The 21,126-nt window shown below is 44.8% G+C and overlaps 3 protein-coding genes across 10 annotated transcripts in view; 2 read left to right on the top strand and 1 right to left on the bottom strand.

Annotated features, from left to right (window-relative positions):
- Positions 1–196: 196 nt before the first annotated feature.
- LOC120894498 (regulator of G-protein signaling 7-like) lies at positions 197–10,379 on the top strand. 6 transcript variants are annotated; one of them, XM_040297119.1, is made up of 8 exons: positions 197–426; positions 1,318–1,911; positions 2,026–2,297; positions 6,499–7,151; positions 7,220–7,938; positions 8,242–8,355; positions 8,450–8,575; positions 8,677–10,379. In XM_040297119.1, the coding sequence occupies exons 4-8, from the start codon at positions 6,693–6,695 to the stop codon at positions 9,002–9,004; spliced, it is 1,746 nt and encodes a 581-aa protein (XP_040153053.1). In that variant the 5' UTR covers positions 197–426; positions 1,318–1,911; positions 2,026–2,297; positions 6,499–6,692; the 3' UTR covers positions 9,005–10,379. The 6 variants fall into 6 exon arrangements, with proteins under 6 accessions (XP_040153053.1, XP_040153055.1, XP_040153051.1 ...); XM_040297121.1 differs by lacking the exon at positions 2,026–2,297 and having other exon boundaries at positions 197–376; XM_040297117.1 differs by lacking the exon at positions 2,026–2,297.
- Positions 10,380–10,609: 230 nt separating this feature from the next.
- On the top strand, positions 10,610–11,249 carry LOC120898028. Its single transcript, XM_040303337.1, has 3 exons — positions 10,610–10,803; positions 10,959–11,045; positions 11,120–11,249. Exons 1-3 carry the CDS (start codon positions 10,705–10,707, stop codon positions 11,144–11,146), a joined length of 213 nt encoding a protein of 70 aa, XP_040159271.1. The 5' UTR covers positions 10,610–10,704; the 3' UTR covers positions 11,147–11,249.
- A 423-nt stretch (positions 11,250–11,672) lies between these two features.
- LOC120898026 overlaps positions 11,673–21,126 on the bottom strand; it is a 52,759-nt gene continuing 43,305 nt past the window's right edge. For all 3 annotated transcript variants that reach the window (XM_040303332.1, XM_040303334.1, XM_040303333.1), the window contains one exon: positions 11,673–21,069. In XM_040303332.1, coding sequence (XP_040159266.1) covers positions 20,869–21,069 — 201 coding nt within the window. In that variant the 3' untranslated portion in view covers positions 11,673–20,868. The remainder of the gene's footprint in view (positions 21,070–21,126) is intronic.

Here is a 21,126-nt window from a genome sequence, read left to right as displayed (position 1 = left end):
TGAACCTGGATTCCATTTCAAGTACAAAAACCCGCTATCTTCAGGTTGGAAGAGCAACACATAACGGTAATCAGTTAACGCCTGCTGTCTGACGCTTATGTGACGTCTTGAACCGTGCCGGCCCGGTCCAAACAAATCTGCCTGCTGGGTTGGCACCCGCCCCGATTGACAGCTGCAAAAACGCTTCACCCGACGGGCACGGGCTCAGTTGTGTGTTTGCGGGGAGCAAAAGATGCAGTTCGTTCGCTCGCTGCTTCCTTCGTGAATGTACATTTTAAAAGCTATCTTTCGCTTTCCTGTTTTCAAGCGCTCTAAATCGGTTCCCTTTCCCTGCCCGATCGGTTGAGGGGGCGAATAATTGCCCCGTCCTAAAAGTGTGTGTGTGTGTTCCTTGGTTTCCTTTTTTTTCAACATTCTACTCCAAAGGTACGGGTGCACGGCCACCACTGGTAGGGTTTATCAGCAGAATCGCGTTTGATGAGAAGAGCGTTGTGCGAGAGGGATAGCGTTGCGTGTGCGGGGAAGTGCAAACAGGACGCACAGGCCGGACGGTCGCAGGACTTGCTGGTGATGCGTTCTGTTTGTGCGATAAGAGTTTTGATGGTGTGTGGTGGCGTTGTGTAGCGTTGTTCCGCGATCGTGTCGTTGAGGGGCAAACAAACGAGCTCTCCTCGATTGCCGTGACGGATTCCGTGCTGGTGGTGTGCGATCGGACGGCAAAACTGCTGCCGCACTATTCCTTTTTCCATCGCCCACGGGTGAAGCTGGGTGGTGGTGGTGCTAGCAGCGCAGCGTGAAGTGTTTTTCACAGCGCCACATGTGTGTGTGTGTGTGCATCACTATTTTATGTGTGAGTGTGTGTGTGTGAGTGTGGAAAACTCATCTCAACCTCGTTTCCAGATCGTCCACTGCGAAAGACCAACAGACCAATTTTCCTGTGCCAAGTGAAACTTAAACCGAAAGGCTGTACAGTTTTCCTCGGGGTGACCTTCCCCGCGCATTTTCCAATCTCTACTCACCACCACTGGAAGTGGAGAGAGGGGTTGAGGAAAAACTGGCAAGCCAAAATAGATTCCACCAGTGCACCGCAAATGATGCAAAACAAAAGAGCGAAAGAGAGCGCGAGAGTGAGCAAGAGAGGGCGAGAGTGATTAAATGTCCTTCGAAAAACTTTTGCAACAGTAAACAAACAGGGGGGGGGGGGGGGGCAGGGGAAATTGGGCAACAAACGCAACGCAACTGGACGACGACGGGTTTTTGAGATGAATAGGCGGAGAAAACGGAATTAATCTTTTGCTCGTCTTTCTGTTTGAATAGAGTCCTTCAAGTGTGCGCATATGTGTGTGAGTGTGTGTGTGTGTGGAATGAAATGTGCGGCAAATCACTTCCGGCGACCGGAAAACAGCTAAAGCCAAAAGTGTGGTGTTAATGAGAAATCGTTTCGCCCTGCAAAAAAACGCCTGCTGCCGTGGGGTAGAATAAGAAGATTCCCATTCTCGCATCCCACCACCACCCCCAAAACACCCCTGCCAACTGCGGGTGAGGGTGTGTGTGTGTGTGTAGTGGGGGAGAAAGTGTGCATCGAAGCGCAAATAATTCACGCCAGACGAGATTGGAATGCAAGGACATACACACACAGCCGCAGACACAGCAACACAACAACTACCGCGAACACAACCTCCTCACATTTTCCAGCGACACGGCAGAGTAGCGCAGTAGTAGGCGGCGGCGGTGTTGGTGGCAGCAGCAGCAGCAGCAGCAACGGCTTGACATCTTTCGACTTTTTTTGAAACAAAAGCGCATCCAGTGAAGGAAACGTGGGGCCGTAAGGGAGGAGGCAACACGATAGCAACAGCCCCCCTTCTCCCGCCCGATGATGATTGCAATGGAATGATAAAAAGAAACAACAAAGTGAGTATAGAAAAGTATTACAAATCCACCCCAAAATCACATCCCCAAACTCCTACACAAACCCACACACACACACACACGCACATACATACACCCACTCGTACACACATACAGAAGGTAAGCGGTTTTGTGAAGGCACAAATGAATGGAACGCGAAAAACGGTTGGCGCAACGGCGGAGGATACAGCAGCAGTAGTGGAGGTGTAGAAGGCGGTTGCCAAGGAGAGGAGGGAAAACCGATTTGCTCTCCGGCTTAAGCGAAGGTTCCTTGAGCAGTCTTCTCCTTCGTGCGCCCCACCCCGCAACGGATGCGTGCAAAAAGGAGAAGGCAGTAGGGGCGCACCGATCGGTTGGCCGCGCGGCGGAGGATAGCAAAAACACGCGGGGTATGTAAGCAAAAATCAGCGTCCTCGGGTGTATGTGTGTGTGTGTGTGTGTGTGAGCGACCCATTCAGATGACCGAGAAGAGATAAGATGCCACGAGCAATATGACGTGGGACCGCAGAAGAAGTAAAGCAAACAGAAAAGGAATGGCGTGCAAGGAAATGGCAGAGGGATTATTACAAAAAATGGTAACAACAACTACAAAAAAACTGCCGCCACTTAAATGGTGGTTAACTGTGGCGAACGCGCCCGCGGGGATGCAGGCCAGGAGTAAAGTGGGCCGACGGAAACAGAGAAGCGGGGAGTGGGGAAAAAGGACCAGTCGCCGCCCGACACACACTGGAAGCCTGGCGCGCGTGAGAAGCCAGTTGTGAGCCAGCGAGCGTACAAACGGCCAACTCGCGAGCAATTGTGTTTTCTCACCGGGAGGAGAGATCCTTCCGACGTCCCCCCCTGTGGGAAGAGAAGAAAATGGCTCCTCGTCGTGTGTGTTGTGTTGTGTGGTGAAGTTAACGACGGAGTAGGCGATGGGGAAACAACTCTCTCCACGGGCAAGGACGACACAGAGGCAACAAAAAGGCAGCACTTTTTTGCTTCCTTTGTGCACGCGCGCGTTTGTGTGTGTGTGTGTGTGGAGGCGTCTCCATCTTTGGTACGGGCGCGTGTTTTCTCTGTTGCTATATTGGCCCTTTTCCACCCCTTGCGGTAGGGAGGGAGGGCGAAGGGTGGTAAACCCGACCACTGACAAGTTAGAAACCGCAACCTGCTGCCCCGCATGTCATGTGCCTGCTGTGTTCTCCCGAGTCTCCTTGCTCTCTCTCTCTCTCTCTCTCTGTGTTCGGTGAACTTTTGACAGGATATCGTGCCTCGTGTGCACCTAGCCGGAAGTGTGTGTGTGTGTGTGGGTGGGTGGAAGAAAACGGGAAAGGAAGTTCGGTGGCAGGGAATGAAATTTAAACCTCCCCGACCCTGGTTGACGGCGGGTGGTTTCGGGTCCGTCCGAACCCATTTCAGTGGCAATTTAACCTTTGTCCACCTTGTCAGATGCAGAAGCGCCTCCCGTCCGAACGTTTGACGCACAGCTGGCGACTTTCCCGATGATGTGTGGTGACTCCAAGTCTAGCCACCCTCCACTACCAGCAGCAACAACAGCAGCAGCAGCATTAGCATGCTCTGGGCCATGTGTGTGTGTGTGTGTGTATGTGCGCGCTTTTTTGCATTGTTAGGAGAACATAAAACCCATGGAAACGCCGATTGTGCGGGGAAGGGCACATAACAGGGCCGATGGTTGCTAGGGTTATATGAGGGAAGTTTGTTGCGAGTTGTTTGCTGATGCTGCTGCTGCTGCTGCCCGCCCGCTCGCAAGCACTCCTCGTATGCGCCTTCGCGTACATTTCCTTCCGTGCACGCAATAGTAACGAGAATTGGAATGGACGAGAAAAAAAAGTGTACGCCAACGCGATGCGAGGGGGAGACGAGAGCGATGAGACATTCTGCCGGCGACCGTGTCATCGCCGAAGTCATCAGCACTGGCGGAATGATTGATTACGGGACCGGCGACTGGCGTACTGGCAAATCGCAAATCGCTGTTTGCTTTTAATGGCAAAACAAGCCGGCACGGCACAGCCTGTTGTGGTCCCAAGAAGCAGAAGATCTTGGAGCGTCGATTGGTGGAGCGCGATGCTGGGTCGCGTCGATGGGAAGCTCTGATAACGATGGGACCGGCGCGCGCGCGCGCTCGCACGCACTTGGGCGCTTGATGGCGTGGTTTTACACTGTATCAGTAAGGAATGCGTTGGTTGCGTAAAGCCATCGGATTGCGCGTATGCAGCGGAACGGCATACATATTCTTATGTTTTGCCTTTTAAACTGGGTTCAGCTTAACTTAGAGTTTAAACTGGAATTGATTTTTTTTTAATTTCTTGACGATTTTCTGGTATTTGTAAGGTATTTAAACCACGCTCGGTCTCTCAATCTAGGGCACAAATACCAAGTACAGGGAAACCCAGTTTGTGATTATTTCATTTCCATGATGATGATTCAATTCCGTTTTTTGGTTGTAAGTGGTTGATTTTTAGAGCGCTGAACTGCAGCATGGATCATTTTGTAAAATAAATAAATAAGGCATAACGCAATCATGGGATGTTTTCAATTATAATCGGATTGTTTTTAATTCCCATTTTGGGGTCGGAGTCGTCCTGCCGATTCCGGACGACTTTGGACGACTCTGGACGACTCCGGATGACTGAGACGACTCTGCACGACTCCGGGCGACTCCAGACGACTCCGGACGATTCTGAACGATTCCGACTCCGAACGACTACGGACGACTCTGGAAGACTCCGGATAACTTCGACGGCTCCGAACGAATCCATACTACTCCAAACGACTCCGGATGACTACGACTGCGGACGACTTCCAACGACTCCCAACGACACCGAACGACTCCGGACGACTCCCAACGACACCGAACGACACCGACCGACTCCGGACGACTCCGGACGACTCCGACACCGAACGACTCCGGACAATTCCGGGCGATTCCTGACGATTCCGAACGACTCCGGATAATGCTGGGCGGACCTACCTTCCGGAGACGATTCCGAAATTATTGAAGTCGAATCGATCCGGTCGACTCCGGAGTTTTGCCAACTTTACCCGTCACTACTTTATAGTGAGCCAGAATTGATTGTCTATTGAAACATAGAATAATTACTAAATCTAGTTTTCGTCTTTACATTCCAATTATTGGTATGAGACCAGAAACAGTTTTTTGATTGACTTACTACTATGTACTACTATCCTTGACTTGTTAGTATGACCCACAACAGAATAATCAGTTCAGCGTATGGTGGTGGGGGGAGGTTTCTGTCCAGATGGCAAACAATGATCTACGGCTCGCGGTCGTAACGAGTTCCCCGACGGCATTTAATAATGTTAAGCGATGCCATATGTTTTTCGTTAATTTTTAAATTATTTCCTCGATTATTTCTAAACAACACACACATGTCCTAATATATAACAAGTCTGTAGGAATTTAACATTAGCACTTTGTATTTGAAAACCTTTGGAAACCTTCTTCCACTTCATAATGTTGGATGTAACCATTGTACGAAGAGCATTTCTTATTTTTCTCTCTATAAATTTGAATCAATTAACTAATCTTGTTCCAATTCTGGCACAAGAAAACCGTTAAAACGGACAAACACGTTGCTTATGGTTTTGATTTATTTCCCCTGGTCGACATTTAACATTAACCATGTCTTTCGTCGTAAATTATTGTGAACTAGTGCGACCGCTCCCAATGCAACAGGGTCGTCCCCTCTTATCAGTGTGTTTTTGTTGCGGTTCATCCGCAGCAAGAATCGGCGGAAAACACGTGTTCGGATTTAAAACCATTTCCATTTGTCCCATGCACACATGCTGTGCTCTGGGCTGGAATCTGTCGCATGCCGGCCGGCTGCCAATGCCTGGGTTGCTCCAGCATGCTACAACAATTATGTCATTAGCTATTTTTAAGCCCCGCGATCTTCGAGCTTGTCTTGCAGCCGCCGTCAATCGTTGATGAGATGGAACGCGATCGTACGATTGCGATCAAGCGATGGCCGGCCCCGGTTTTGCACCGCACCAGGAAGAAATGGTTTTGCAGCGATTATTTACGACGCAGAGGGTTATCGAACAGAAGCAGGACAGGGCAGAACCGTTAAATAGTCGTAAATTTCACCTCAATCGCATCAAATCGAATGCGTGCGCGCGACCTGACGGGTGCGGTTTGGGATTTTCAATATTTTGATTGCCGGGCCAGCTGCTGCTAGTGGTTGCGTATAAATACACGCAAGAGCATAAATATGTGTGGATAGCGTTACAGTATGGGTGTAGAGGGTGATGACACTGTCGCTGCAGCACTGGATTATAATTGAAAGGCAGCTTCAGTTCGAGTTCAGAATCGAGTGAGAGTGGCAACATACACACAGTCGGTAGGCAGTTTCTCGTTCATTTAGTTCAATGTGTTATGCTTCGAAAAGAAGGGTGCATGTTTTCCACTTCACTACAGACGTGCACACACAAACACTCACACACACACACACTTTCATACAAATTAACACAAATAAACACAGACGCAAGCCGCCCGGGGCACATACGGAGTGCGCGCGTCAGTCGAAAAGGCAATCGCAAACTAAAACTTCATTTCCTCGTTTACAGATTCAAAAATGCATTATTTGATTAAGCACATCCGGCACATCCGGCAGTCGTCCGGGTCCGGTGTAGAGTAAAGTGGGTGGTACAAACGCGGTGGTGGTGGAAGAGAAGAAGCCTTCGCTCCTCCTTCTGGGGCGGATTTTTGCGGGGCAAGAGGCCAGCCAGAGGAGGGTGGGGGTTGGTAACGGGCAGGGACGATGGTAACGATGACCTCGGAAGTTGATAAAGACAAGGCAGCAGTGACAGTAGTGATAAGTGCACCGAAAAAGATGAACGCTAACGGCAACGAAAGGGACAAGGATCGGGACAGGGAAACGATTACGTCCAGCAACAGTAGCAACAACTGCAATCGGGGATCGGCTGGAACGGATGGAGGAGAGGGCACAGTTACCCAGGGTGGGGCTGGGAATGCGGTAGTGCCACCAGCCGGGAGTGGCGGTAATAACATTAGTAGTAGTAGTAGTACAACGGTGGCTACAACTTCAACGGCAACAATCACAACAACAACGACGGCAACGATCTCCTCCAGTGCCGCCGCCGGTACGAGCGCCGGATCGTCCGGTAACAAGCCGGGCCAGGGTGGTCAACCCTCCCATGCACAGGCCACCCAGGCGGCACTGAACCAGGATGCACCGAACATTTTAGTGTATAAGAAGGTAAGCAAACCGACCCAGCCGCTCCTGTTTCAATATGCTAACTACTCGTTTCACGTTTCGCTTCGCAGATGGAAGCGATCGTCGAGCGGATGCAGGGTGAGGAGGGCGGCGTCTCGGTGCGCACCATCAAAGCCTTCATGAGCAAAGTACCGTCCGTATTCACTGGTGCCGATCTGATAGCGTGGATCATGAAGAATCTCAGCATAGACGACGTGAACGAGGCGCTGCATCTGGCCCACCTGCTCGCCTCCCACGGGTATCTGTTCCCGATCGACGACCACCAGCTGACGGTGAAGAACGACGGCACGTTCTACCGCTTCCAGACGCCCTACTTCTGGCCCTCCAACTGCTGGGAGCCGGAAAACACCGACTACGCCGTGTACCTGTGCAAGCGAACGATGCAGAACAAGACGCGCCTCGAGCTGGCCGACTATGAGGCGGAAAATTTGGCCAAGCTGCAGAAGATGTTTTCCCGCAAGTGGGAGTTCATCTTCATGCAGGCGGAGGCGCAAAGCAAGGTGGACAAGAAGCGGGACAAGCTCGAGCGCAAGGTGCTCGACTCGCAGGAGCGTGCGTTCTGGGACGTGCACCGGCCAATGCCGGGCTGCGTCAACACGACCGAGGTGGACATCAAGAAGGCGTACCGGCGCGGCGCTTCCAGCCTGGGCTCGGGATCGTCCGGTACGGCCGGCAATAGCAACCCGGTCGAGCAGCTGACGCGCCAGATAAAGCTGCTGAAGCTAAAGCTCGAGCGACGCACGATCAAAATCTCCAAAGTGGCCGAATCGTAAGTTGGTGTCGCATAGAGAGAAAGAAAAAGAGCGAGAGAGAGAGGGATCGAGCTATCGAGTGCATTTTGGGAATCTTTTCGTTTGCAAACTTTCAATTTTGACTTTCTTATTGTGTTTTTGTTTTCTTCTTCTGTTTTTAGTTTTATTTTTTTTAGGATCATTGTTTATGCTTCTGTTTCCAAATTTTCTTTGCCTTGTTCATTTTTTTATAAATATTGTTCTTGCTTATTTGTAGTATTTCTATTTTTGCTGTAATATATGCATTAACATTGTTTGTTTCTGTTTTCGTTTCGTTCCAGCTACACTTCATACTTTGAGCAATACAATGAGTACGATAGCTTTCTGAACCCACCAGATCAACCGAACCCTTGGATCACGGACAATACCGAGATGTGGGACGCCGATCGAACTGCGTAAGTATCGGTCTGCACAGCCATTCAGTACTAATCCGATGCCAATAAGCCAAAAGCACCTATTAATTATGTTTTGATTTCCCCCCCTTTGCAGCAAAGACGTATCGCTAAAGCGCGTCAAGCGGTGGGGCTTTAGCTTGCGCGAACTTCTGAACGATCCCGTCGGTCGGGAACAGTTTTCGAAGTTTCTGGACAAGGAATTTAGTGGGGAAAACCTCAAGTAAGCCCACCGGCGCTGTGTGCCCGCCTGTGTTGTAATAATCTAAAATAATTGTCTTCTAAACTAAACTCGTGTCCGGCTTGTTCCTCCTACATCCACAGGTTCTGGGAGTCGGTACAGAGCATGAAGGCACAACCGCAGTCGAAGGTGAAAGAGGCGGCCCATGCAATATATCTGGAGTTTCTCGCCCCGGACGCGCCGTGCCCGGTGAACGTGGACTCGAAATCGATGGAGCTGGCCCGGGAGGCGGTAAGCAGTGCGGCACCGCCGAACCGCTGGTGCTTCGATGTGGCCGCCGCCCACGTGTACCATCTGATGAAGAGTGACTCCTACTCACGCTACCTGCGCTCCGACATGTACAAGGAGTATCTGAACGGGTCGAAAAAGAAGATCAAATCCATACCGAACCTGTTCGGCGTGAAGCGCTAAGGCACGGGCGCACCACAGTCATGCTTTTACGACGATAAAACGAGCGAAGTGCAGAAGACGCGCGTGCAAGAAATATCGTACTCCTCTCGAATGAAAATAGCGGGTAGCATAGAGCGTGGTGTGGTAGTGGTAGTAGTAGTAGTGGTAAAGCAAAATGATATATGTAGACGAGGAGGGGGCTTGTTACAGTTTCGTTCTGATCGTGTGTGCGCGTGTGTTCATAGAACGATTGTTTTATTAGCGTCATTGATCGCCATAACTGAAGTAGTGTGTAAGCGGAAGTACATACACACACGCGCGAAGTGGAGGAAACGTTATGCTAAGATTTAAAAAGCGGAACACGTGCTAAGGCCGTGTTTCGCGATGCCATTTACTGTAACGTATTTGCCAGATAGCGGGGCAGGCCGCGCGATACCATATAATAGCGAAACGCAAACACGCAACAAAAAAAAAAAACTAACAAGAACAACACAAAAACCAACCAAATACAACCAAACAAAGGAATTGTTGATGAAACTTCATCGAACGGGTGGAGATAGCGTTTATTTCGTACGCAGCGCGCGAATAATCGATGCGCATTGTGCAGTGCGATGTATCTCATTTAGTGTAAAAGTAAAAGAAACATACAAAAGAAACTAGTGAAATACTTATAATAGTGTAAGAGTAGTGCAAACAACATAGGGAAAGAAACGGAGCGCACATGACGACTGTGGGGGGTGGTGCAGAATGCGTTGTTGAAGAGAGCTCGCCATGCGCGGTTCGAAAATGTGTGGAGCGAACGGGTAGCAATGCCATTAGAATTATACAACAGATACAATGCATATTAGGTAAATGAAAACGCAACAACAAGACAAGAGCAAATATTATTATATTGAAATAAATATATCATATATACAAACACTCATACATACGAAGTGTCACCCTCGCCCTTCCTGATCCAGAACACACTAACAAAACCCAGCCCACCCTATTCCCATTCGTGAAGACAAAAAGAAAAAAAAAACCAAGAAATATGCGAATTTGAAACAAGCAAATACAACCAAACGCACATACATCAGATGGCATTATACACATATACAAGAAATACGGTTACAGAGACACAGAACACACAGACAGCCTGCAAACTGTAAACATTCCTAAAGGAAAACAGTCCGAGGGGACGTGCGTTTACAGCGTGGAAACATAAGTGAGACAACATAATAATAGAGCTGTAGCAGATAGTATTGATTGATAAACAATAATACCGATGCGGGGAGGATAGACAAGAAGTGTTATAATACTATTACAACAGCAACAACAACAAAAATCCGTTAGAACACAAAGAACAAGACAAGTTCGTTATTATGATGGAATAAATGAGAATCGAGAAACTAAATTTGATGTGTGTTTTTTTATATTTCCTCTGAAGTTATGTGGAATTGATTATTCCTTCGTTCACGTGAACGCTGCGCTTTTTCTTCAAAACAGGTTTTTATTTTTATTCAGGCCTTTTTTGAATTAATAAGGCTTGTCCCCTGGGTTCGTGTCTCTGCTGAACCAATGTAGGAAACGCTTAAAAACGCTTCCTTGGGCATCGCTCTCTAGTCACCTTGGGCTGACGGTGTGACAGCAGCGCTTTGACAGGCGAAAAGAAAAACATCTTCAACCCACTTGGCTGGATTCACGCAGTTTTGGTGTAACTTTTGCAATCAAAACACAAAATGTGGTTCGAAATCCTGCCCTCGTTCGGAATCATTACGGCCGTCCTGTCCGTGCCCGGGTTTGCGCTGTACGGACTGCACAAGCTGACGCTGGACAATGTAAGTAAAGCCGTGCGCCGTCTCTAGCCGCCGTGTTGCTGCTTTGGTTTGTTGTTGGGGCTTTTACATAACCAGGTCCCGGTTTTTGGGATGCTTGCAAAAGATGCGTTGGAAGTGGTAGAATTAAAATGCGTTTCCAATCTAATTGTTCGTAGGCATACCGGCGCAATACGGATGAAAGATGGGACCGCATTATGTACACCCGGGACATGCGACTGACCGGCAACCCGTACCAGTGCAACGTGAGTGCCTCAGAGTTGAGAGTTTTCCTTCTTGAGGGATGCTTGCTTAAATGTTTGTTTTGTTGTTCTTTTAGGGTCTTGAATCTATTCCGGATAAATAGAGTGTGCCACGGGATAGTGCAAAGGAAGAGAGGTGCAAATGTAACGTGTTACTGGGTGTAGAATAAATCGTTCGAGAAACCGTGCGCAGTTGAACCCGCTTTACGAACGTTGTATCCTTATTGCCATAGCAAAGAAAAAAAAGAAAGGGCTATATGACGTGGGGGATCCCTGCGGAAGAAGGTTGAAGCGACAGTTATCGATGGCTTAATTTTATGCATTACGAATGTTCGATACATTCACCAAAAGCATAGAAAATGGCTTCGGCAGCTTTGTCGATGCCAAGTATTTGCTAGAATCATAGCTTGCTGCTTCGATCGTATCTCAACGATCTCGCATACAGTGGACAGCCCTGAACAAACACCCCCTGAACTAACCCTATCCTACATCCACATGGCTTACTTAGATATTCCAGCAAAAAAAAGCTCATGGTAGATTTTTCGGACACATTTTTCCTTCAATTTCTAACCAACACATCAAGAAAACACACTCACGAACCCCAGCTCTAACCGCCAGGTTTGATTTTTCTTACATAAAAAGCGTTCTACAATTTTATTTTTCTTTAGTTTCTGGTTTTCAATTGATTCGTGTCTATTGTCATTGCACATATTTCAGTTAGTTTGTTTCATTTTACGGTGATGGCGTTTGTTTTGGTTTGTTTTAACTTTAAATACATCATATTTGTGTGTTACTCGCATTTTCTGGTTGCGGGATTTAAAGTTTTTCTTTTTTACGTTGTATACAGCGATCTTTGGAGTGTGTGTGTGTGTGTGGGTGTGTGGGTGGGTGATAGTGTGCGGCACTGTCCCGCACGCTCCTTTGGAAGTGGAGGAGGGGAGTGTGGTTAAGGACTAATTTAGAGGGTTTGCCTCCCTCATATCGCGAATTCATTTTGGCAACACACGCACACACACACACACATGTACATTTAGCTTTTACCCTCAACGTTTTACATGAAGGAGTGTGTGTATGTGTGTGTGTGTCTATATATGTGTATATATTTTGTATGCATGTATATAATCGTTCTATTTAGTTACATTACGGTGGCGTAAAACCAACACACTCTTGCACAGCGGCCTACTCTGCCGGTCCAATGTGACCGAGCCTACTAACGCAACTACTACACACTCTTCGGTTGGAGGATAAATTTCCGTCCCTGTTTTGCTTACATTATCGTCAATCGTGCCTTCCTGCTCCCCATTTTCCACCCATCATTATCATCACCAACGCAACGTGGGATTTTAAATTGGTTGCTCTACGTGTGTGTATGTATGTGTGTCTTTTAATGATTGTAGCTAAACACCTCATGAACAGTGCATGTCTTCTCTTTTGGTTTTTTGTTTTATTTTAAATAGGTAAACGGCATTGAGTTCGTAATTGATTATTGTCCTTTTCACTCGTCTAGTTTAAAGTTGAAAACCTTTCGTGGTTCGTACATAAGATGCCTTGCACTAGGTAGGGAAGTGATACACACACCGACACACACACACACCAACACACGCACACACACGCACACATACATCCACGGCTGGTCGGCGCAAACCCTTTCTCTTTCCTGCTGGCCGCGCTGCTTAGGAACGGCGACTGCGTACATCGATTATTGTCTATACCTGCTGAGCTCTAACATTCATACTGAGCTTGCTCTAAAAAACGAGTAGCTTCGATGGCGGTGGTGATAATTTTTGCTTTTTAAAAAATAGTATGTATCCTCCTGTATCTTTCTTCCTATCCTTCCACCTCCTTCTGCCGGGTCCAGCCGGGGAATTGTGGGGCGCTCACGCGGGGCAGAGGGAACGTTCCCACTTTTCTAAAATTGACACGGGTACTTTACGAGCAATGGGTCGAATAACCACTTACACACCATACAAAATACATGAGAAACATAATTGTTCTGTGCTTGAGGCCTTTCCTACATTTCTCTGTATGTGGTTTTTTTCTTCTGTCATCTAAACGGAATTAGGTAGCGAAGTTATTTTTATACAATAAAAAAAAAACAAACGATAATATCATCTATTAGCTTATTATGCTTCATTTTTCAGAGCAAACACCCTACACTAATCGAGCTGATGTTGATATACTATGGGATTGAACGTAGAACAAAATATAGTACGGAAATGATGCATGCATAATGTTACCATCATATCCTTTTCACTTTACTCCTCGGATGGGTGGTTGAAAATGTCTGCCAACTACTCTCGATTTCTGTCTCGCTACACGAACTCTGGCGGCTGTGGGAACAATTTTGAACACTGAATTTGCTTTGTTTGTAGCCGCTAGGTAGTTTTTGTTGCACACTTTTAAACCTGTGCTGTGGTGAATACATTGGAATGCATTACAAAAAAAAAAATACTGCGTTTCTGGAGTTCCGGAGCTCCAATGTGAACAGCATTGTTCACTTGTTTCATTTGCTTTGCAATAGTGTTTCAGTTCTTCCACATGATTTTCAACATGCCATGATTTGGATTCTTTTTGATAGGCGTTTTGTTTAACTTGTTTAGCATGAGCTGATTATTTGTGTCGCTCATTCAATATGTGACAGTTGTTGAGAAACATCTCACAAACAGTGAGTAATGCTGTTCACATTGCAAACTGTCTGGGAAACCCTGCAATAGAAGTACAAACACACGCGCAACTCTCACAGCTACAGCAATCTTTACGAAACACGAGGATGCTTAACTGACCTTGATTATGTCCCCTTTTTAATTCGAAAAGTTCGATTTCGCTACAAATTCGTACGCTACTGTACCTTCCGCATCAACGGACTCTGATGCGGACAATTACTTAATCGCGCATTTATACTGCAACGTAATACGAAAAAGATGCGGCTCACACGTAAAGTATTATATTGCGGTTATGTTTTGCTATTCGTGGCGACTGTACGGTTAGTTTCTACTAGGCAAGCGAGTGCTAGAAAACTGTTAAAACTGTAAACTGCAATACAGCCGTTCCGGTGCGTATGGAGGCGCCTAGTACATAGTGCTAACTGTGTTGGTTTAGTGATGACATGGCCGCTGTTACTATTTGTTCTGTTTGAAAAAAAAAGCACAACAATATGTACACTGAGCACATATGTTTAGCTGTTGACCGGTTGGATCGTTTCACTGTGAGGCGAACATGGTTGCGTATTCATTACATAGTTCATATGGGTTTATGCTTAACATTAAATTTATGTGTGCGTTTTTGACTGCGTGTTTTATTATCAACAAATAATTAACTTACTACTGACTTTGTTTTAGCGTTCTGTATTTGTGCTTTTGTGCAGATAAGCCATACACGGAAAATTGTTTGCACTTGTCTGTTACAAACCTAGGCCTTATTTAACAGTTACATTCACCCTCCTAGACGTAAAAGGTTTTTCAGGTTTCGATGCCGGACATCGCTAAAAAAATTAAACCGAAACCTTGCTCGTTCAAAACACAACGCAAAGAGTTTGGGCAAGTTTGCTCTGTAACGACTGCGTTCACCACAACTGATTACCCTGCTCTGAAATACTTTCTTCTCCTATGGCTCTGTATGACAGATATAATATGCCTCTATAGGTGAATCCTTTTACTTTATTTATTTATGCGACATTTTGTCTCGAGTGCGTCATCTAGTACTGTGGCCAATATAGGACAGTGATATATGTATGTGTGTATAAATGTGCTGTATGCGCCACGGTTATATGAGGACAAAACCATCACCTACGGCTGCTGCTTCTGCTACACTATGAAACGTCTAGGAAAGGGTTCCTGCTTCTACGCGCGAGCGACCCCTGCAGTATATTTATATATGTATAGGTTCAATTTTAAATTTTACAATCTTGTCTTTTCTTTTGTTTGTTTATTAAAAAGATATGCTTGTCTCTCTGTATATGAAGAAATACATAAAATCTATCATTTTCTTTTCTCTCTATTTGATTCGCAGGAATAATAGTTAGGGTGTATGTGTGTCGGGGGGTGTTTGCGTGTTTACAGGTTGTTTGTTTTACTAGTTGCTGCTAGAACATGGAAGTGGTAGTGATAGTTCCTACTATACATATACATATATATAATCTTTTACTTTAATATTTCTATACGTGTTAGCAAAAAATGTTGTGTTCTCCCTCTATGCACAATGCTCGTTTGGGATTTTTGTGTGAATTTGTTTGCTTGTTGGAGTTGAAAAAACAAACATTTTTGACTTTCACAAAAAAAAACAAAAAAAAAAATGTTCTAGAATGCTTATCCTACAAATAAACAGTTGCGGTTTAGCTTGATATGTACTAGAATGTTACAACAAAAACAGTCCTGTTAAACTTGTAAATAAGCAACTCCTACAGGGAAGTAAAGTAACTTAAGTGTAAAATCTCTTACTTCTACTATTGGTTACTGTTGGTTGGAGAGTTAAATTCCTCCATGCATTGTGACGTTACTATTGTATGTTGCTGTAGGTGCATTGTAATGGTGCTGTCTGCAGGCAGGCGATGTACACTTTCTTCACGCTCAGCCAGCCCGAGTTTACCGGGTTACTGGTGCTGTGGCTTTTGTTCACTGACAAACTGCTCTATGACATAGTTGTTTTTATTAAAGCTGAAACCCACGCATATAAGTTTTGTTTGTTTTCTTCTAATGTTTCTCGCCCTCCCATTCCATAGTGTGTGTGTGTGTGTGTGTGTGTGTGTGTGTGTGTGTGTGTGTATTCGATCAGTGGTTGGCTGTGTTGGGCTATATCTATTTTCTTTTAAATTGATTAAATTCATCCTCTCCATCCTCCTGCGCTACAGTACTTTTCTTGAAACAGTCGTTGAAGCAATAAATGCACACTCGTGTGTGGCGCCCTCTAGGTATGGTACTATGCACCAACAAGTACACTTACAACAGAAAAACCCCCCTCTACCAAACAGGCATGCATCACTAACGAAGCACGAAGAACACATTAGCGTTGTATTTGTAGCAGGGTTTGTTGTTGTTTTGTTTAAAAAAATAGAAAATGTGAAAAACCATAAATCCTTCTTAATTTTCTAACGTTTTTATTTGTATGGTGTACTATCTTGTGTGAGTGTAATGCGTTTCGGTGTATGATCTGTCCAAACATTTACCCTTACATCATAGTTTGACACTATGATTAGATGCTTAGATGCACACAAAGCTGTGTTAAGAACGGTTGTTGCCTATTACTTACATGTGTTTAAACCGTGTTGAATTTAAATAAAAAAATGTGTTTTTTTTATTAGTAATCGTTTCCTCAGTGGCCACCAAAGTAGAAAGCAGTTGAAATTTGCACATTAATATCTCTTGCTGTACTTGTGTACTCATTCAACAAAACCAAACATTTGTGTCCGGTTAAATGACGCGGCAAAAAGTGTGTGTTGTGTGGCTTTTAATAAAAAAACATCACATTGACCAGTTCCGGGTTTGGAGGTGGTAAAGTGGATAAATTGCTACTGCTACAAATTGAACCACATATGTATTATTCTTGTAAACGAAAACAAAAAACCAACACACTATTCACTACTATCCATTATCCACTAATGCGCAGCTTAGTACATCCCATGTAGTTTGCATAAGATAGGTTGCTCTATTCCTATATACCAGGAATTGTATATGATATTTGATATATATTTATAGGTATATTTTGAAATAATGCAATGCTTTACCATAACCCTTTCTCATCACTCTTTCACTTTTGTGCTCTCTTTTTCACCCTTCACCCCTCCCTTTCATTCGTATAGTCAACTACAAATAGTTTATTGTTTGTGTGTTTCTTTTTGTTTTGTTCATTCGTTTTTAAACTGTTCTCATTAGTATTGTTTTATGCCTAAACACTGCTACAATGACGCTCGTTTGTTGTTTGATTCGATTTAATTCTAGTTGTCGTGACTCTGTGTATATAAAACCAGGGAGACATGGTGCTGCGACCACACTCGCAGCTGAGCTAATATTAAAGAGGATGCCTTTGAAGCACATGCACATACACTCATCTGCCCTTTGCCAGTGTTGCTCACAAATTCATTTCACCGTTCGGCTTTTATGACTACCACCCCTTATGCCATTGGGTGCGATGTTTTTTCCTTGTACAGCACATTTAATTGTAGCTTTATGTGTTTATTTCTCCTGCGGACGTCGTTTTGGTTGACTAATGCCCATTACGTTACAGTTTACGATAAAGTTCTATCATTCGGTGTGTCTTTTGTTGTTGTTGTTTAATGGCTACTTGTGTGTCGGTTTTTGCGTATTGTACCTCACTCGATATAAATGTTTCTCCCTTTGCATCATCTCTTTCTCGAAATAGGCATTCTGTGCTCTCACGATATACTATGCTGCCCTGGTTTGAAGTGTAGCCTTCACTAAAGCTTAAGGGATATGGTTTATTCAAATTTGTACATAATTCTACGCACCTTGCCCCCTCACACACACACACATACACACACTCACACACGCGCACACACGCATCACACAGTTTTTACATGAATTCATGAGCGTACACGGGATGATTTGTGTGGGAATCAAACCTACCATCAACCCGTGGAAGATTACACTGACGTCTATCAACTACCGCTACACATGCCTACCACAAAAGCTTCTTGTCCAAGGAAAGCACAACTATTACACCACGTGGCGCACCTTCACAACTATGTGGCATTGCTGTTCAGTAATAGCTCTGATACGAACAACAGTGTTTGTTTTGTTGGGAGAGTATATTGAGTAAAAAAAAACGAGTCTTCATCACTAGGCGACAATATTCCTATTGTAATAACGTTCATCATTAAACGTGCCTTCTTCACAAACTTCCTTGAACTCCGTAGTTTCTGTTTTTCTGGGTTTTATGTGTTTCTGGGATTTCCGTTTTCTCTCTCTCTCTCTCTCTCTCTTAGCGTTACTAGTTTTGTTAAAGGGATAGTAGGGGATAGGATTATAAATGCATTTTATCCATAAATACTTTCTGTTTTCCACTCGTCACTCGAGTTTATTGTCCTTGCGGTCTGTGTGGATATGTGGATGTGTGTGTTTTTAGTTATAAAAAATATGTATCCACACTGACATACCTAGCTTCTCGATAACCTCATTTACCCACTGTGCAATGTGCTTATTGTCTCGCTGTTGGCACGTCGTTTGAAACGCACGTGTATGTGTGTAGCCTTTTTGGTTATATTGTTGCCTACAAAAAACACACACAAATAGAACTTTTATGTTTTAATATTCCTGCCGTACAAAGTACGCACCCAACATGCTACCCTTTTTAAATTGTGATGTGGCAATAGCACGTATCAAATTTGTACACCTTTTAAATTCATTCTACTTCCTACGTAAACGGGGACAGAAACAGAAAAAGAAGCAAAAAATAAACACAAATTCCTACTTATTGTCTGTAACAATTAGCAGCACACAATGCAAGCACGAGATTTGTAAATAGACGAGTTTACTGTATTGAAACGCAAAACTGTGTTGCAAGACAACGTTTAATGGCATTTGATTGTTGCAACTCTTTTTTGTGTGCGTTGTTCCTTTTTAAAATTCACAGTGAATACAACACATTCATCTCGATATGGTTGGATACATTGCGCTAGCTGTGTGTTTGTCTCATCTCTTTCTTATTGTCATGCGTTATTTTATTCCACTTCTTTTTTTTGGGGGGTAAAAATGTATCCTTTCAAAAACATTCCTTACTGCAGCTCATCTGCACCACATTTTCTATTAGTAAAACGGCAAACCATCTCTAGCATTAAACTCAACTCCAACCACACACTCCAACAGTCCATTAAAATACACGTGCCGTGGTATTGGGTAGACGGGTTTGGCGGTAGATAACAAACACTCTTTGCGCCTTTGTGGGTTGATAAATAATCGAATCTCTGTCAAACACCTGAATGGAGAACACCTAAAAAGCGATTGCCCTCTGGTTAGATCGTTTACCTTTTCCATACCTTGTTTTCCGCTTTACATTCCACTCCTAACGCAACAATATTCCAACAACGTTTTTGTAGCACTGCCCAACCCTAACCATGTCTCTTAAAACTCTTCCAAATATCAACAACAGTCGATAAATATGCTAATTGATGCTTTGATTTGTGTGAGTGATACGGAGTCGTTGTAATAAAAAATAATATTAATAATGATAATAATATTGTTCTGGTTCGTAATAATTTACCATTTTGTATGTTGGTTTTGTTGTATATCTACCAATATTATATATGTAAGGTATGCTTTAAATGCCCATAGTGGTAGATTGTATAGAATAAAACTGCTTTCCATCGCTGCTACTTTTGGGGCTTTTGCTTATTTTTGCAACCGGTTGGAGTTTGCAGTAGTATTCCTGCCCAGCTTCCACGTTATTATCGCGTATTGTACCGCTCAAAGCAAACATCGAAAGGAAAGCAAACAATTTTACAAGGTTTTTTTTTGAGTTCTCATAGTTGTGGGACACTTCCTTGACTCTTTCTTTACCGGAAATGAACTTCATATTACGGAAATAGGATTCTACGGCACCCGTTTTGGACAGGCTCTTTGGAAATTCCTATTGGGTTTGTGCAACAAGGATGCAGTAGAGTCCAATTCCCATTACGTTAAGTTCATTTCAAGTAAGAAAGAGTCAAACAGTGACCACAGATATGAGAACTCCTGGAAACCCCTGTAATGTCTTTGATCTCATCCAAAATTCGTAACCGCGACGCTGAGCAAGTTAATACCGAACATTGACTTTACTGAACTTCCCAAATAGACCAAATACTGACGACCACTGGTTGCACAAATACTGCAACATATCATGCTGCAACGATATCACCCCTCTCTTGCTAAAACAAACAACTTCTATGTCTTGTTTTTGGCGACTAATATTATTCCGAGTTTGACTCAGATGCTTCTTATTGTCTTCGTTTGCCCTGCCTTCTTAACTGATTTGCTTGCTTTCTAATAAAAAAAGGATCCCCAGTTCCCTACTATCACCGATACTGCGCCATACTGTTTAGCGTTGCTTATTGTCGTGATTACTGTGCCCTGTGCCTGGGGCACACAATTCGGCCCATCGGAATTGGATGTTGTATGGGAGCTTCTTCCCGCGAACCCTTCCCGATTGGTGGTGCAATGGTTTAACGTGTGCAAATTGTACTTACGAACAAATGGGTTATTGTCTCATTAGCCATTATTGTCAATGGGTTTTATCTTCTTTTCGTTTGTTTTTGCTTTGCAGCATTGCATATCACCTTCAATTGACTCCTAGTGGGTTGTGCCTAGTAAACTATTGTGTTTGAATTATTCTTCTTGTTTTGTGTGCCTAAACTGAACACTACCGCTTTTGTAGAGCTATTTGAACAGCAGGTTAGATATGTGGGTGCCGTTTGAACTCGGGCAGTTTTCACCTGACACACTGATTGACAGATACGGTTGACGGTAAACATCCGTCCCATGTCTAGTCGATTATCTGTCTGTATGAGGCGAGGGGATCAATGAAAACGCGTAGGCCGATGAATGATTCATTGCTTCCGGCAGATGTCGTCCTGCTCTGCGAAAGCGTTCCCATCGGTGGACAGGTGGGAGGGAATTCCACTTTTTCGCCCTTATCATTCAGTGTTTTTGGGATTGTTTGAGAGCGACGGCTTTGATTTAGTATAGGGTTGAGGATAAATATTCGACCCATTTTCATAAGCATGCTGTTTAACTAACTCCAAACAAATGCTGTGAGCGCAAGTGCCGCACGGGCTTACACGTCTTTCAAGTCTAACAATCTCTGTTGGCTTCTCCTTCCACACTTTCACGGTGGCCCGAAATTATCGCCCGATCGTGTCAGTCTGCAGCACGGAGTGGTTGTTGATTTGCGCCAAAATCCACGGTATAAACTTGGGCACGTTCGCGTAGACGCCGGGCAGCTTGGGATGGGCACAGCGCACGCCCCAGGACACGATACCGCCCACGAACCAGCGGTCCTTTTCGTTCGGGTACGGACACAGCAGCGGACCACCGGAATCGCCCTGCAGTGCATGTGTGGATGAGAGGTTAAAGGTTACAGGCGCAAAGTATGATTAAAG

Source organism: Anopheles arabiensis, chromosome 2 (assembly GCF_016920715.1).
Source record: "Anopheles arabiensis isolate DONGOLA chromosome 2, AaraD3, whole genome shotgun sequence".
In the NCBI taxonomy this organism is placed as follows: domain Eukaryota; kingdom Metazoa; phylum Arthropoda; class Insecta; order Diptera; family Culicidae; genus Anopheles; species Anopheles arabiensis.
This window is presented reverse-complemented; position numbering and strand designations above follow the sequence as displayed.

Coding starts and splice junctions, on each gene's coding strand:
- LOC120898028 (XM_040303337.1), top strand. CDS start 10,705: ATGTGGTTCGAAATCCTGCCCTCGTTCGGAATCATTACGGCCGTCCTG. Junction 10,804..10,958: donor ACAAGCTGACGCTGGACAAT/GTAAGTAAAGCC, acceptor AATTGTTCGTAG/GCATACCGGCGCAATACGGA. Junction 11,046..11,119: donor GCAACCCGTACCAGTGCAAC/GTGAGTGCCTCA, acceptor TTGTTCTTTTAG/GGTCTTGAATCTATTCCGGA.
- LOC120894498 (XM_040297121.1), top strand. CDS start 6,693: ATGGTAACGATGACCTCGGAAGTTGATAAAGACAAGGCAGCAGTGACA. Junction 7,939..8,241: donor ATCTCCAAAGTGGCCGAATC/GTAAGTTGGTGT, acceptor GTTTCGTTCCAG/CTACACTTCATACTTTGAGC. Junction 8,356..8,449: donor TGGGACGCCGATCGAACTGC/GTAAGTATCGGT, acceptor CCCCCTTTGCAG/CAAAGACGTATCGCTAAAGC.